Consider the following 16788-nt stretch of genomic DNA (forward strand, 5'->3'; position numbering starts at 1 on the left):
CTGGACGCGAACCTATAAATGTGTCCGCTTCTCTTCCCCACGCTCCGTTTTGGCGCTTCTATCCCCAACCTGTGGCCATGGACGCTCCACCCCGCACCACCACCACCACCCCGTCCCCCTCCCGCGCCTCCTCCTCCTCCTCAAACCCCTCCTCCACCCCTCCCGCTCGCCTCGCTCCACCCTGACTCCCCTCCCCATGGCGGCCATCACAACCACAGCCACCACCGCGGCCGCCTCCTCTTCCTTCCTCCGCCGCCGCCCCGCCGGCCACCCTCTCGTTTCGCTCCGCGCGTGGCACGGCCACTGCCACCATCGTCACTCTTGCAGGCTCGCCTGCCGTGCCGCCGAGGTGTCCGGGGCCGAGCCCTCCGCCGCGCCAGCGACGGCGGAGGCCGGAGGTGGCGCGGTGTGGGTGCCGGTCGTGCCGCTGGCTGCGCTGCCCCGCGGGGAGCGCCGCGTGATCGTGCAGGACGGGGAGGAGATCTTGCTGCTCTGGTACAAGGACCAGGTCTTCGCCATCGAGAACCGCTCGCCGGCCGAGGGCGCCTACACCGAGGGCCTCCTCAACGCCAAGCTCACGCAGGTGCGTTTCGGGCGCTCGTAGCCTGCTCGGCGGAATGTCAGTACTCACTGTTGGGTTGGGATTTGAAATGTTAATAGGGATCAAGTACCAAACCCGTGAAAATTCTCTAGTTTCAAAGAAGTTACAAATTATTCCCTAATTATAAACTTCACTAGTTGGTTCTAGAGTTTCAAAAAAAAGATAAAAAGATACTTCTAAATTGTGTGCTTTGCGTGACGAACTATCAGCTTTATGCCTGTTTTGTCTGACCAAAAATGCATCATTAAGTGGTTTTAGGAACCTGATGTCTGACAAAATGTATCTACATGCATTCGGATCCGTACCCACTCCATGAACTAATGAAACTACTTTCATTTAAGATTGATGAACACAAATGTGACACTTGGTTTCCTATAGGCTGCAAGTGCTCAGGAAAGCTTTATTTTATTAGTTTCAGAACCTCCTTTATCTTGCCTATAGCGCTGTATGAAACGTTTGAGGAACCCTTCTGTTCAGCCATATCAAGCCTTTTAACTTGTAAACTCTGTTTTCAAAGATTCTTCAAGGTTTCATTCACACATTCTGTCTAATCCACAGTCCACATCGCTGTCTATGATGTGTATGCTAGTCTTTTTTTTTCTCTTTGACTTTGACACACAATACATTTTTATAATATCTTACTTGTGGACAACTTATATGATATAATTCCATGTTCTTTCCAAAAGATGTAACCTTGTTTATTTTTTTGTTTTTTAGGATGGCTGCATTGTTTGCCCATCAACTGAAAGTACATTTGATCTTCGTACTGGGGAAATAAAGGAATGGTATCCCAAAAACCCTGTCCTCAGGGCCCTTACGCCTGCTTTGAGGAAACTATTCACTTACCGTGTGAAAACAGACAACGAAAACATCTACATCAGCATCAGTGGGGCTGACAGTGCAGCATCTGCTGAGATTATATTCAGTGGGAAAGCTCAACCTGGAGTTACTGCATCTGATGTCAATGTGGAAGAGGTACCAGTTTTCCCCTGTCTGATCACTCATTCTTACTTCAAGGGCCATCTTCAGAAAGATTTCTTCTGTAGATGATTCCTTCTTTTCTCATTCACTTCAGTCTGACCCATTACATTCTCAGTGAAATGAGAATTTAACTGAACCTTTACATCTAGCTTATATCCTTTTACATTTTCAGGTGAGGATGATAGTTGACGAGGATGTCGGTGGATTCGGTTTCACCAGTGACAATGAACTGATCAATGGAAAAGCCGCTATAATTGGCTTTCTCTTATTGATAGATTTTGAACTTTTAACTGGCAAGGGTCTTCTCAAGGGAACTGGTTTCTTGGACTTCATCTATGCAGTTTCAGGAGCTTTCAACTGATAAATATGTTAGTTCTTTGGTGTTGGAATGTTATAAAGGTACTTCACTACTCTTAAAAGTCTAGAATTAGCCTACTATTGAGTGCATGAGCATTACGTTTACGTGTACATGTAAATGAACATTACTTTTACCAGTTAAGTAATATGAGAGATACCTTTGCAGTACTTATTTGACACATCTGTCTACAATAGTGCATTTCACTCACCTTCCATAGATTCGATACACAATGGGTGAAACTATATCCATATCATGCACTGAATATGAAGTACTGTAGATTATTTATGTGGAAATCATCTAATCAATGAACAGATCGACGCTCAGCCCATTGTGATTAACTAAATTGTCCAGAGCCTGATTGTTGCGCATATCAGTTTCAGATCATGAGAAACGTAAGGGTGGATGTTGCGGCAATACAAGACATGGATGGTTATATAAGAATGGGTCATGGGAAAGAAAAAGGACCGACCATTGTAGAAAAGGTTGATTGATAAATTTTCCTTATGTACTCTGGGTAATGCTGTAATAGAGTGACTTCTAGGAGAGCAACATTAAAAATGAAGATGGTGTGCTGAGTGTCATGGCAGCTTCTGATGCAAACTTCAACCTATTTAGGAGATAGTACATTTATCAATAGAGTTGCATAATGAGGTTGTTATATGTCGCGTCAATGATGTTTATTATTACCGTGAAGGTGCAAATTGTGATGCTTGGTTTTGCTGCTATCTGTGGGATGCTGTTCTCATTAGAGTTTTCTTTCTTTTTTTTTAAAAAAAAGAATCTAGTTGGTGCTCTTCTCTTGTTGTTCCTTACATTTTTGTTAACCCCTTGCATGCATTTCTGAATATTTAGCAGTAAAAGGTAGTCTGTGGTTCAAACTTCAATGTTATCTTCCCATATAGCTGGGCTTCATGAATGCTATGGTGGATAATCTCACCCCCACCATCATTCTCATCCAAACACAGCTATTCTCAGAGTTCCCAGCTTCTTTTTTGGTTAGCTAGCAGTAAGCCTAGTGTTGTGCGGAAATAAGGTTGCTTCTTCTTATACCTCTGAGATGAAGAATCATAAATAGTTGTGACTGGTAATCCAACTCCGTGTCTCCCCCTCTCCTAGTCCATCTTCAGCACTCTTTTAACATCAAAGTTAGGCCTGCGCTGATCGGGCTGAAGAGAAGATGCAGTTTATATTTTTCATCCTTGTAACTAATCTAACAATTTTTCAAGATCCGTTGTCTCTAACAATTGATTGTGCTAATGCTGACCTGTGACACTGAACACTTCAGTGCTAACCTCTATGACTATGGGCCGGTGCATACTGATCGCTGATCAGACATACAGTGGAAAATAGAAAAGTTCAAATCACTTGAAGGTGTATGGGATGATTGTTCATGGATTAAAATCCATCTGATTGTAGCAGTCAAACCTTTGTTCCTGTAGCCTGCTCTGAATCAGCTAAGCCAGTAACAGAGAGACATCACATAGCAGTTCTGGCGACATCCTGTGCACCCACTCCTAGCTTCCCGTGTCTACCAAACTGCAAAGTTTTTCTTTCTGTAGGTTACCAATGTGTAAACTGATCCTCTGCATCGACACAAGTAATAATTTCTCCAAAATTTCTCTCCAAGTAAATGCCAAACATATTAACTATTCTCGTGTCATGGAGAGCAGAGTCACGAGCACCATAGCTATGTTTCGCTGTAAATTTTAGCGTAAAGTTACAGCCCATACGTTGTATTGGCAACCAACAAATCAGGTTTTACTGTTAGTTATATTGGTGGAAGGAATTTTTTTTTGTTTTAAAAAAGAATTGGGGGATGACTCGAATAAAGTAATTGCGATTTTCGTACTGCAAAATGAGGCCCTGAAGAGACGCGGCATTATCCTACGCGTGAACAAAAAATTATAGGAAAAAAACATATCAGAAAAGCTCGTCACCCTCACCTACGTAAATTAGAGTTGACAGCAAATTGTAGCAACCTTAGGTTCAAGTGTAAACTGGTCCTCTGCACCGACGTGATTGGCCGAGTTTAGGTCCAAGTGGTGCCAAACTTACTATTAAGTATCCTCTGTTCATGTGGAAATTAAAAACCATGAGTGTGCCATTCAGTTACAGAAATTTCAGTGTGAACTTCGTTTGTGCTCAAACTTAGCTGCGTTTCACTGTAACTTTGTTTACTTTATTGGTAACCAACAATTCACATTTTCATGTTACTACTTACATTTGCGGCTAAAAACGTTCAAGCTTACTATGTCTCTATTGAAGATAACTGAGAACTTACTTTACCACTTCAGTGTAACCATCGTACTTACACAAAACTAGCTTACCTAAGGGCACCCGCAATGATCACAGAGAGTGAGCTCTCTATAACATTGTACGCATTAGCTATAGACAATTTTTATAGTCACATAACGCATTGACTATAACATTTATTTAGTGGAGCCCACATGTCCTTTTTTTTAATCTTCCTTCTCCCCCGCTCTCTTCCTCGTCTCCTCTCCCCCAAAACCGGTAGCGCACCTCCGGGCTCCGGCCTCCGGCCGCTGCTGCTCATCGGTAGGCCCGCTCGGCCTCAACCGCCAGCGAGCCGCCCACCTTGCTGCTATGTGCGTCGGTGGACCCTCGCTATGTTAGTCTAGATCTGCTATAGAGATTTCATAACGCTCCCCGTTGCGGGTGTCCTAAGGACGTCTTTAACAATGAAGCTCCCTGCACAACTCAGCCAAACACTCGGGAAGCGTGCATGCGAGAGGGAGGGATATCCGGAGAAGTACGAGATAGGCGCGGACTGAAGCACCTGCCTCTTGCTTTTTGTACTGTAGGGGGTGTTTGGCTCTAGGAGGCTAAAGTTTAGCCCTATCACATCGGATGTTTAGATACTAATTTGGAGTATTAAACATAGTTTAATTACAAAACTAATTACACAGATGGAGTCTAATTCGTAAGACAAATCTATTAAGCCTAATTAGTCCATGATTTGACAATGTGGTGCTACAGTAACCATTTGCTAATGGTGGATTAATTAGGCTTAATAGATTCGTCTCACGAATTAGCCTAGGGTTCTGCAATTAGTTTTATAATTAGTTTATGTTTATTCCTCCTAATTAGCATCCGAACATGACAGGGCTAAATTTTAACCCTTGGTATCAAACACGCCCTTAGTGCTACCCTTTGGAGACGCCCTGCTGCGAGGTTCGGAGCGACGACACGTGGCACTATCCCACGCGCTTACATCAACAAAAGGAAGACAGAGACAGAGCCTGCTGCCATGCTCACCTAGTAAGAGAAAAAAACCTAGTGTTAGGCACCACATGGCCAAGGTCAGCCCAAATCTCTGACTAAATCAGACAGCTAGCCAGAAAGCTATGCCCTAAATGTACATTAGTAGCCTGCTGTGCCCTCGCGGCATCCTTAAACCAGTGCGCATCCTCCTGTCCCCTCCTAAGTCGCCATTAGTCCAGTGAATCAAGAATGCGATGGGGGAATTAATTTGTCTCTGATCAGTGTTGCTCCCCTTAATTAATTTAGTGCACGAGCTGGGAAGCTTCCTCCCAGATGGAAGGGGATTAACAATCAAACAAAAAAGATGCCAACGTGATGCGGTTCTGACGTCATGTCATGCAATGCTTGCGTCAGCGTACTAGGGGTCCCACGTGGCACGCGCAACTAGAGAGATTAGAGAGAAATGTCATCATTACTATTTTGGAAATTTTTGTATAGCTTCAAGCACATTATTTATTTTTTAATAAAAATACTATGAAAATAATGCAAGCTGCATCAGGGATAAAATTTTTTTGATCTTTTTGATCGTGGCCGAAATCATTATTCATCCGATATATCGCCCTGTTCACCGAAAGATCCACACCTAAATTTCGATCGAAATTTCATGAATTTTGGTGAGGCTTGAAAAAAAAGCTGAGATCAAAATTTAAAATCCTGAGCGAACCTGAGATGGGTGAACGATTTGGACACCGATACCGGTTCTTTCCTGTCGATCCAATACATTTTTCTCATTTGTTATTTGGGATAGTTCCTCTTGCTGATGCATGCTGACATCGTCGAACCATTAGCTATCAGTCCATCACCTCTGAAAGATACGCTTTTGTGGCAGTAAAGCGTTCTGTCATCATCTGATTTCGTCCCACATATTGGAGGCGCACATACCACCTAAAAGTATGTCAAAATCATGTGAGATCTTACACACGCATGTGCACATCTTTCAATTCAAGAAAACATTAAGGTTACATTCCAACTTATCTTTTTTTTTTCCAAAGAAAAGTTGCATTGCCTTCCGACAGTATCTTCTAGAAGAGATTGTTTTGTGAAATGTTATCTTGCGACGGTACGGTGCTTAGAAAGAACAAACAGTGCTGCCAGTCTGGCAGGTATGCAGGATGTGCTTGAAATCGGAATCACACAAAAAGGGGAAAAAAGAAGTAAAATTAATCAACAACAAAAGGTTATGTTCCGAGTCATACACATAAGCTATACATCATACATGGTTCATAAGAAAACTTAATTGGAGTTGTATTTAATTAAGCTGTAACCTTCATGGCAAATGCTGTTTGTCGTTCTTTAAACATTTAGCAAGTGTTGTGCTACCCCTTTCCATCTTTTCTTTTCTTGTTTTTTTTGACGTACGTCGGCATCACCTAAATTGCCAGATTATTAGCTAGGAGAATAAAATTGGCCTTCCTCGATGATCAAATAATCAATCCACTGCCAAGAAGGCAAGAACTAACACCGTAGTACCTCAATACATCATAGGAGTTGACAAAAACTAAATCGACTCCCTCACGAAAAGAAAATAAAACGGAATGGCCCGGCAGCTTCTATTGCATCGCCATGGCTGCCCAGCTCTGACTTCTGAAACATGACGACAGAAAAACAGCAGGCAGCCAACCCCATCAGGGCAGGCAGTACAGTAGTGTACGCACAGTCGCGTCGCGCAGGCGCCGATGAATGAACGCCGATCGATGATTGCCGGAAACCTCAACTACCCCCCTGCAGGCCTGCAGCTCGATCGAAGATCTCTCGGCAGATGCATGCACGAGCGCGTGCATGGCCGATGGATGGCTGATGCATCAGAGCATGCAGAGCACACCCGATCCAAGCTGGCATTGAGGCCCAGCGCCATTAACACCCACAGGTGACAGGCCACAGCTCTTCCTCCTCCTTCATCGGCCAGCCATAACACCTGGATCGTCAGCTGATGATGAGTGAGGAGATCGAAGCATTCACTGCCGCGCGGGGCCTAGCTACTCTCTCTGAGACAGTGTGCCGTCCCCTGGGATGTGGACCCACGCGGCGCCTGATGATCAGCGACGATCCGGCCGGCCGGGCGGCGCGGCGCCCTGGCAGCGGCCGGCAGTGCAGTGCCGCCGCACGCGGCGGCGCATGTGTGGCCTGGCTTCGCCATGCCGAGGCACTGGTTCCTCCGTACGCCCCTGTCCATCTGCATTTCTTTACATGCATGCATGCAGCGCGCGTTCGATGCATAGTAGCAAGCCATTAGTAAGACTACTGTTACATTGGGACGGCATTTCTGGAGTACTGTGGTTTATCAGCTTGATAGTGTGTTGTTTTGGGAGTAGCTCCGTTCCATTCCAAAATGTAGGTCATTTTGCCTTTTCTAGATATATATATTTTGCTATGTATCTAAACATACTTATATCTAGCTGCATAGCAAAACTTACGTATTTAGAAAAGCTAAAATGACCTACAATTTTAAATAGAGGGAGTAGTATTTATGGTTTATTTTTTCCTGTATATGAAATTCATGTGGAATGCTTTGTGAAGCTTGTGTTACAAAATAAAAAAAAGGCCATAGTAACCTTTGTAAGAGTTTTCCCTATGTATGAAATTCCTGTGGAATGTTTTGTGAAGTTTGCGTCACCAAATAGAGATATGTCACAGGAAGTTTTGTAAAAGTTCGTGTGCTTCCTAGCTTTGAATTAATCTCCCTGTAAATGTTGGATTCAATTTTATGAAATTCTACTATACATAATTGCAGATGTCTCCAATAATAAGTCTTTTAGATCCGAAATTCAGGTTGTAGCTGGGTAGATCATATCAAACTCCTAAAGGATCCATGCTACAGAAAATGTTCCAGAAGTACTGCTCCCATTTAATCGTTTGTGAGTTTTTATTGCTTCCACAGTTCATGCAGCGTCCGGAGGTTTCCATGATTCCATCCTAGCTACTTAATACTCATTAATTTATAAATAAAATAATATAGAATTATTGGGAGTACAAAACTGCGGCATCCAGGCTATGCTTCGACATGATCGGACCTACGTGCAATATATGTGCGCCCACAAGATCGACTCCTTGCTGTCCTTATAGATTTGCAGGGCTTAGACCCACAAAATATCCGCAATCACCTTCACCATATATTGATGAAGACTATTTTTAGAAATAAAATAAAAAATTTACTCAATCTTGCATAGGGATGGACACTGGTGGAGAACTGACCTTCCATCCACCCCTTTTATCCCGGTTAATATTTAGCCCGTGACTAAAGGTTCACCAACCGGGACTAAAACTCAGAAACTGGCGGTGGGCTCATCAACCGGGACTAAAGAGCCTATTTAGTCCTAGTTGTAAAGGCTAGTGGCCCTGACGGACCTTTTCTCCCGGTTGTAAACACCAACCGGGACTAAAGGTCCCCCCTTTAATCCCGGTTGGTGTTTCCAACCAGGGAAGACCCCTCTTTAATCTCGATTGGTGTTTCCAACCGGGATTAATATTTTAGTCCCGGTTGGAAACACCAAAGGTCCTGGTTGGTGTTTCCAACCGGTAGAAAAGGGTCGTCCCCTCATTCCACACGCCCTCCACCTCCTCGATCTTTCTCTCTCAGACTCTCTCCACATTAAATCGGCGGTCCTTCGCCGCACAGCGCACAGGTACGCTATCTCCTTCTCTCCTTCTTCCTCTCTTCTTGCACCCATAGGTCCACAGCTCCTCCTCTCCTCCCTCTCTCCTTCTTCCTTATCCTGATCTCCTTCCTTATCCTCTCTTCTTCCCACGCAGGCGGGTGGCCGGGCGCGCGGAGCCGAGGTGGCCGCGGGGTGGGGCGGGATGGCGATGGGTCGGAAACGGCGCGCAGGGGAGCCGAGGTGGCGGGGCGGGGTGGCGGCGGGCCGGAGGTGGCACGCGGGGGAGCCGAGGTGGAGGCAGCGCGACGGGAAGGGGGCGTGCGGGGAAAGCAGAGCGGGACGGGCAGAGGCCAGGCGCGGGGGAAGCAGAGCGGGACGGGCGGAGGCCGGGTCGGTGGCCGATCGACGGGCGTGGGCTTTTTTTATTTTATTTTCAAAATTCTTTAGTCCTGGTTGGTAACACCAACCGGAACTAAACGGGGCCTTTAGTCTCGGGTGGATGACCTGGGACTAAAGGACCCCCTTTTTGTCTCGAACATTTAATCGTGGATGGCTTTTCAGGAGATTTGACTCCTTCCAATCGGAACTAAAGGTCCGTTTTCTACCAGTGGGATTTCCACTTCGACTCCCACCGATGAAAAACCCACCTTTAGTCTCAGTTGAATAGGGTCATAGATCCTAAAATTCCAACTGGGACTATCTACTCGAGACAAAAGGGGCTGTCTTTAGTCCCGGTTGATTCACCCGGGACTAAAGGGGCTGCTACATAGACGCAAGCATGCGCCCCTTTAGTCCTGGTTGGTTTACGAACCGGGACTAAAGGGGGTACATGCATGCACATGCACGTACCCCCCTAAGACTTTTTTTTACATTTTGTTCCATATTAATACTAATTTTTGCTTCACATATATATACATCCTTAGCGTACACTACTTACACGTATATGCTCGTATTGTATGCAAATCGTACATATATTTCATGATAGTAATATATATATATATATATATATATATATATATATATATATACAGAATTCTTAGTATATTATACACATCAAACTAGTATTTATACAATTACTATATATACAATAATTTGTCCTCTTCATTCTTAGGATCCTTCCGTCATGGTGTTGCTCGATTTGGCTATTGAATATCCATCGTAATAAAATTCTCCAACGGGATTTATCACCTCGTCCATCAGAAATCCTATAAGACCTTCTTGGATTACCAAAAGCCATTCCTTCTCCAAGAGTTCTTCTCTAATTTGCATCATCTGTAATTTGGAAATATGTCAATATTACACCAACAATTAAATATAAGGAGGTACAAAACAATTAATTATTAATAGTTTTATTTTACGTAGATGTATATTTCCCGACAATGTCACCTTCAATTAATTATTAATAGTTTTATTTTACGTACATGCATATTTTCCGACGATATCACCTTGTCCCGCACAAAACAGTTCATGTGCTGACAAACGTAGTATCCACATGAATTACTGCCTTGTTCATGTCTCAAGCACTTTAGTGGGAAAAAAACAAGCCATGAAATATTCATGTTATAGAATGTACAAAATGTGCAAACTTCATATTTCAAGAATGATTGTTGCAAAACAGTGAAGTGTGCTTTATGGAACAAATCACTATCATTGCTCAAACTTGATTTCCTTCCAAGGGTGCCCATTCCCTGTAGCCTCCCCTCGTGGCGTGATGTTGGAACCCCAAATATAGACTTCTTCTTCCACATGGGTGCACATCCATTATCGTTGTTTGGAATAGGTTCGCTACCAAGACCCTTTCCAAAGACTACCCTTACATCCTTTATCATCTCAAATACACGCTTTCCATTACGGTGTGCAGGTTTTTTACGATGGTCTGACGCCCCTTTGAAATGCATCCCTTTCTTTCTTTCTTTCTTTCTTAACGGGTGGTTAGTAAGAAGAAATCGACGATGGCCCATATACACAACCTTTTCAAATACATGCTATCTATGTCATCGAAACAGTGGGTGCAAGCCTCATATCCCTTGTTTGTCTATCCTAAAAGGTTACTCAGCATAGGCCAATCATTGATGGTTACGAACAACAATGCTCGTAGATCAAAACTCTATTGTTTATCCTCATCCCACACACGTACAATTTCTTCCTTCCAGCACAGTAAAAGTTCATCAACCAACGGTCATAGGTACATGTTAATGTCGTTGCTGAGTTGTTTTGGATCTTGGATAAGCACCAGCATCATAATGAACTTCCGCTTCATGCACATTCAAGGAGGAAGGTTGAACATACATAGGGTCACAGGCCAAGTACTATGACTAGTACTCAACTCACCAAATGGATTGAATCCATCAGTACTTAAACCAAATCTTATGTTTCTTGCATCACTTTCGAAGTCCGAGAATGCTCTATCAATTGATCTCCACTGGACCCCATCCGTGGGATGTCTTAGCATCTCATCTTGCTTACGTTTTTTTTGTGCCATCCCATCAACTTAGCATTGGCATTATTTCTGAAACGCTTCAAATATGGTATTATAGGGAAATACCACATCACCTTCACGAGAACTCTCTTCTTAGGAGGCTGCCCCTCGACATCATCAGGATCATCTCGCCTGATCTTATACCGCAGCGCTCCGCACACCAGAAAAGCATCCAATTTCTCGTATTCATCACCATGATAGAGGATACAATAATTAGGGCATGCGTGTATCTTCTGAACCTCCAATCCCAGAGGCCAAACAACCTGTTTAGCTTCATATGTTGTGGACGGCAATTCATTATTCTCGGCAAGAATGTTCTTTACAATTTTTAATATCCCCTAAAATACTTTATCGGACATACTATTTTTTGCCTTCCATTGCAGCATTTCCAGTGTGGTACCCATTTTTTTATATCCCTGCTTGCAATCTAGGTACAACAATTTTTTATGATCATCTATCATGTGCTGCAACTTTTTTGATTCCTTCTCAGTTCCGCAGGCTCTCTGTGCATCCTGTACCACCTGACCAAGATCATCAATAGGGCCGTCTTCTGCAAACTCTTTCTTCATCAGCCTCGCCCATTGTAGTATCTACAAAAGCTTGGCCTGCAGTCCAGTCCGGAATGTTGTTATCATCCTCCCCTTCTTCACCGTCTTCCATTATAACCCCTCTTTCATCGCGCTTGGTCCAAACCAAATAGTTAGGCATGAAACCGTATCTAAACAAGTGGCTGTGAACAGTCCCCATGAAGAGTAGTCTTTTTTGTTACTGCCTTGGAAGCATGGACAACATATAAATCCCCTCTTTGGCTTGTTGGCTTTGGCCACTTCGAGAAAATAATGCAAGCCATCAACAAACTCCTTGGTCCGTCTGTCCACGTTATACATCCATTGCCGGTCCATCTGCATCGTATTATGTAAGAAATGGACATAGGGTTTCATATTAGATGAAAGAGAAAAATATAGAAATGTGTTTATAATATTTAGTCTTGCAATAAACATGAGATAAATAAATTATTACGTGAGAAATGAACATAGATCTTCATATTAGATAAAGATTTGATTAATATTAGGTAGGAAAAAATAGAGTAAATGTGTTTATAATATTTAGTCCTTGCAATAAGCATGAGATAAATAAATTATTATGTGAGAATTAGACATAGGTCTTCGTATTAGATAAAGAACTTGATCAATATTGATAATTTACACCAATCAACCTTCATAAAGATAAAAACAATTCACATGAAAATTACACCAATCAACATTCATAACATTCACTAGGTCGACAAAAAGAAAAATGCTAGAATTCTGGAACAAGACAATAAACATACATATACACTAAAGATTACAGACGCTCCATGGTGGACTTCACATAGTCAATTATCCTAAAATAATGGTACAACATAGTAGAATGTTCGCCCTCCAAGCCATCTCTGCACATGACTCAATCTTCTACGAAGTGTATGGAGAGCCACCTCCGTTCCTCCAGTACCAGAGAATAGTGTAAGCACATTCATGCCATGTGCAGACACTGTTCTCTGGTACTGGAGGAGCAGAGGAACCAGCTCTTTAGAATGTTCCTCCAATACCAGAGAATGAAGAGCCACCTCCGCTCCACCAATACCAGAGAATAGTGTAATCACATTCATGCCATGTGTAGATACTATTCTCTAGGATTGAAGGAGCGGAGGTGGTACATCCATTGCCGGTCCATCTGCGTCGTATTACATGAAAAATAAACATAGGGCTTCGTATTAGATAAAGAACTTGATCAATATTAGGTAGGGGAAAAAATAGAGTAAATGTATTTATAATATTTAGTCCTTGCAATAAACATGAGATAAATAAATCATTGATCAAAGAAAGAAAAATTATAGTAATGAACAAATTCTATTTCTTACACCTACAAAATTACCTTAATTTTATTGCAATGACTAAATATTAAAAACACATTTAATCTAATTTTTCTCATACCTAATATTGATCAAGTTCTTTACCTAATATGAATCATATATAACAAACAAGCTATCCATCAAATTCTAGCTAAAAACATGTATAAATAAAAATCCTCTCCATTGTCCCTCATTCTAAAAAAAACTTATTTTTCTCTATCTCTAAAGCATAAAACAAAGCATAATAACAATGAATGAAGGGAGGATGAAGTAGCTAACCTTTACAACACTTTGGATGAGCGAAATCCTCACGGAAATGAGGAAAAAAAATCAGGCAGCGCCTCCCTAAGGTTGCTTGCTCGCCGTGGAGGAGGAGGAAGAAGCTCTCGGTCTGGTGGAGTAGCTCAGGCTCGGGGAGGAAAAGGGGGAATCTATAGGCAAGGAGCTTTTGTCCCAGTTGGAAATTCCAATCGGAACAAAAGCCCCCCCCCCCCCCCGCCTTTTGTCCTGGTTGGTAACTCCAACCGGGACAAAAGACACCAACCGGAACTAAATCTTTTGTCCCGATTGGAATTACCAACCGGGACTAGGGGGTTTTTGTCCCGGTTGAAATTTCCAACAGGCTCCCACTGTCGGTGCTAGATTTTTTAGCTGTTACAACCATAACTTTAAGGGGTAGCTTTAGTCCCGGTTGGTCTTTCCAACCGGGACTAAAGCTTCCCCCGTCGGTGGCTCATTTTTGACCTGGATCCTAGGTCCAAAGTCAACCGGGATAAAAAAGGTTGGATGGAAGGTAAGTTCTATACTAGTGTTCCTACATGTGGCTCGCTTGAGAGGTAGAATGAGGACTAGAGGGCAGTGCTGGTGAATGATGTTCTGAGAGGGTTGTATTGTGGCTTGCCAACTATTACCGTGTTCAAAAGCCACCGTGCGATTGGGATTCATCCAGATTTTGCTTGGTTCTCTGTCAGTTACACACTAATGGCAGGATGATTGTGACAGGGAACAACAAAAAGTGGCTATGTTTGGGATCTATGTGGAAAAGAAGAATTTATAAAATTTGAATATAATTTTCTCTTCTTGTATTCCTTAATATAAATTAGGTATAAGGTGTCTAGGGCGTCTTTTGTAAAAATAAAGTTTATCCAGATGCCCAAGACTAAAACTTTAGAGTTTAGATACACACTTGCATTGTTTGTAGTGTTACTATTATAACCTCATTAAAATTTCTTATTACCGAAATAGCTGATTATTCTAATGTGTTTCCTCAATTGCAACAGAAACCATAGTTTGTTTTGATACATAAGAAAGCAACACGTTGTACCTTATCTCAACCAAAATTTAAGTAGGCCGTAAAAAATGGTGGTTAAGCAAAATTCGGAAAATAACTATCCATTTGATTCAATCTTTACAAGGTCTTACATGTTATTCATAAATGTAGTTAGTTACATGTATGCTATTCATAAAAAAAAAATTCAAATTTACTAAGGTTATTTGCAAGGTTTTTGCACACACTCAGAGTTCATTTTTACCCTCCAGTCATAATTATGTAAACGAAAAGGTGATGTAATTGGCTTCATTCAACAATCTTATCACATAAAAAAATATTAGTAGAGTAATTACCGGCCAAATCTTTGTGCTAACAAAACAAAATAGCCTTATAACTCCAAACAGAGGGAGTATTATCTTGAATGTCTGATGATAGCTTCCCTCGAGAAACTATAAGAAAACATACTAGATTTTTGGAAATAGATATAGTTTTGGCCATTCGGTGCTTCACGCTAGATAAGAGGCACTCCCTCTGCAAATAAATTAATTAGTTTTGCATTAAGTGTCATGTATTTAAAAACAAAAATTGATGGGGGAGGGGTGACTACTCTCATAGTATTTGACAATCACCTAGAAGTCCCGCTCCAAACTAAAAAAAATTCCGATAAAAAAAGACTTTACGCCAAAGTTGGAAGTTGAAATCTGTTAAACTGCGTTTAAGTGTATTCTGAGCCAAGTTTGGGAGCTACCGGTACCCCCGTGCGCTGGTCAATGTGAAAACACACACACACATGGCTCTTGGCTCTCCTGCCCGTGGCCCACACCGGCGGTGGGGAGGCGTACGGACAAAACCAAGGCTACGGTCAAACCATGATGCCACGTGTCGCCTCAACAGCAGCCTCCTCCTTTTGTCGTTTCACTTGATTTCTGTCTCTCCCCATGCCTTCTCGCTTTCTTCATGAATTTGGCTAGCCACTGCTAGCTCCTCCTACCTGCATAATGCAAGCCAGCCTCTCCACAGCACCAAACACCCATGCGTGTGGCCGCAACGACGTACGTGATGGTGACAGCCCTTTTTTCTGTGTTGAACACTGTTCACCTCTCTAACTAGATATGGGTCTCCACCAGCAAGATCCTCAGGATCACACACAATACTTAAAGCTTGCAATCCTTTGGAAGGATCGAAATCGAATTCATATGTAACTAAATATATCAAATTTTTAAGACAAAAGTTACATTATGAAACATGGATTCTCGAGATGTGCCGAGGATGTGATTACAGCTCAACTTTTACATCTTTGGTTTGCCACATGTTATCTGAAATCAATATTAGTTGAGCTTATAAGGTTTCCAGTCATGTGAGGATGAGCAAATTCTTCCCGGTTGAGGAGTTCTACCTAGATTGTGAGCTTCTACCTGAGATTAAACTGAGCTTATTATCAAATGCCCATCGAACTATATTACTCCGTACGAGAGAAAAGTTGCCCATCTCTATCAGTTTGAGAAACGGATTTTGGGGATAATGACCCTGAACTCCTGAAGGATCAGCTGGTACGTTTCTCTTGGATCCTATACTAGGTTTGCCATGTGTTATGCAAAATATGCATAATTTAAAGATTTTCAGTCATCTGACGATGTGCATTTTCTTGTTCCAAGTCGCGTATAGTACCACCTGAGAATCCGGTGAAGATTGACTCCGCTACGTGTTTGTCAAATAAGAACACGTGAAAATACAAGCATACGAGAATCGGGGATGGTGCTGGGTGACGTGGAGGGCCACTGGCCTGACACGTGTTGATTGGTGAGTGAAACCACATCTTGTGTTGGTATCTTGAGAGGTTTTTAAATTGCTGATGCTACTGTATTTACAGCTGTGTTGAGAGTGCCACAAAAGGTTTCTTTGGACAGCCAAAAGTTGATGTGTGTTTTCGGTGCGTGCGCGTGGTCAAAATGTCACGTTGCCTTGTGCATCTCAATATTAAGTATTGCCTCCTCGTTTGATGGAGAGCCACTCAAAATTCAACCAGATGTGCGATCCAAATACTGTTACCTAGACATAACATTTTATTTATTTGTATAGTTATGTTGTTTATGAAGGGAAATTAGTGCAGCTCAAAGAATTCCAGCTTTTTTGTTCCTGCAAAACAAGAATTCATATATATGTGCCATATTGATTGGGTTGTTACTAACAACCAGGGTTGACTCTATGAGTTGTTAAACTAATTCTGCTGGCTGATAAGGCCAGTTAGACGATATATCAACGGTAATTGGAAAATATTGGCACATAAATTCAATTTCCGGATAAAATTGTACTGAAAATAAGAAAAGCCA

General features: G+C 42.3%; 1 protein-coding gene across 2 annotated transcripts; it reads left to right on the plus strand.

Annotated features, from left to right (window-relative positions):
- The first annotated feature begins 131 nt into the window (after positions 1 to 131).
- LOC101780631 lies at positions 132 to 2665 on the plus strand. Of its 2 annotated transcripts, none has more exons than XM_004978948.3 (4): positions 132 to 583; positions 1319 to 1576; positions 1755 to 1981; positions 2321 to 2665. In XM_004978948.3, exons 1-3 carry the CDS (start codon positions 197 to 199, stop codon positions 1941 to 1943), a joined length of 834 nt encoding a protein of 277 aa, XP_004979005.1. In that variant the 5' UTR covers positions 132 to 196; the 3' UTR covers positions 1944 to 1981; positions 2321 to 2665. The 2 variants fall into 2 exon arrangements, with proteins under 2 accessions (XP_004979005.1, XP_004979004.1); XM_004978947.3 differs by having other exon boundaries at positions 135 to 583; positions 2315 to 2665.
- Positions 2666 to 16788: the final 14123 nt, after the last annotated feature.

This window comes from Setaria italica, chromosome VIII (assembly GCF_000263155.2).
Source record: "Setaria italica strain Yugu1 chromosome VIII, Setaria_italica_v2.0, whole genome shotgun sequence".
NCBI lineage: Eukaryota > Viridiplantae > Streptophyta > Magnoliopsida > Poales > Poaceae > Setaria > Setaria italica.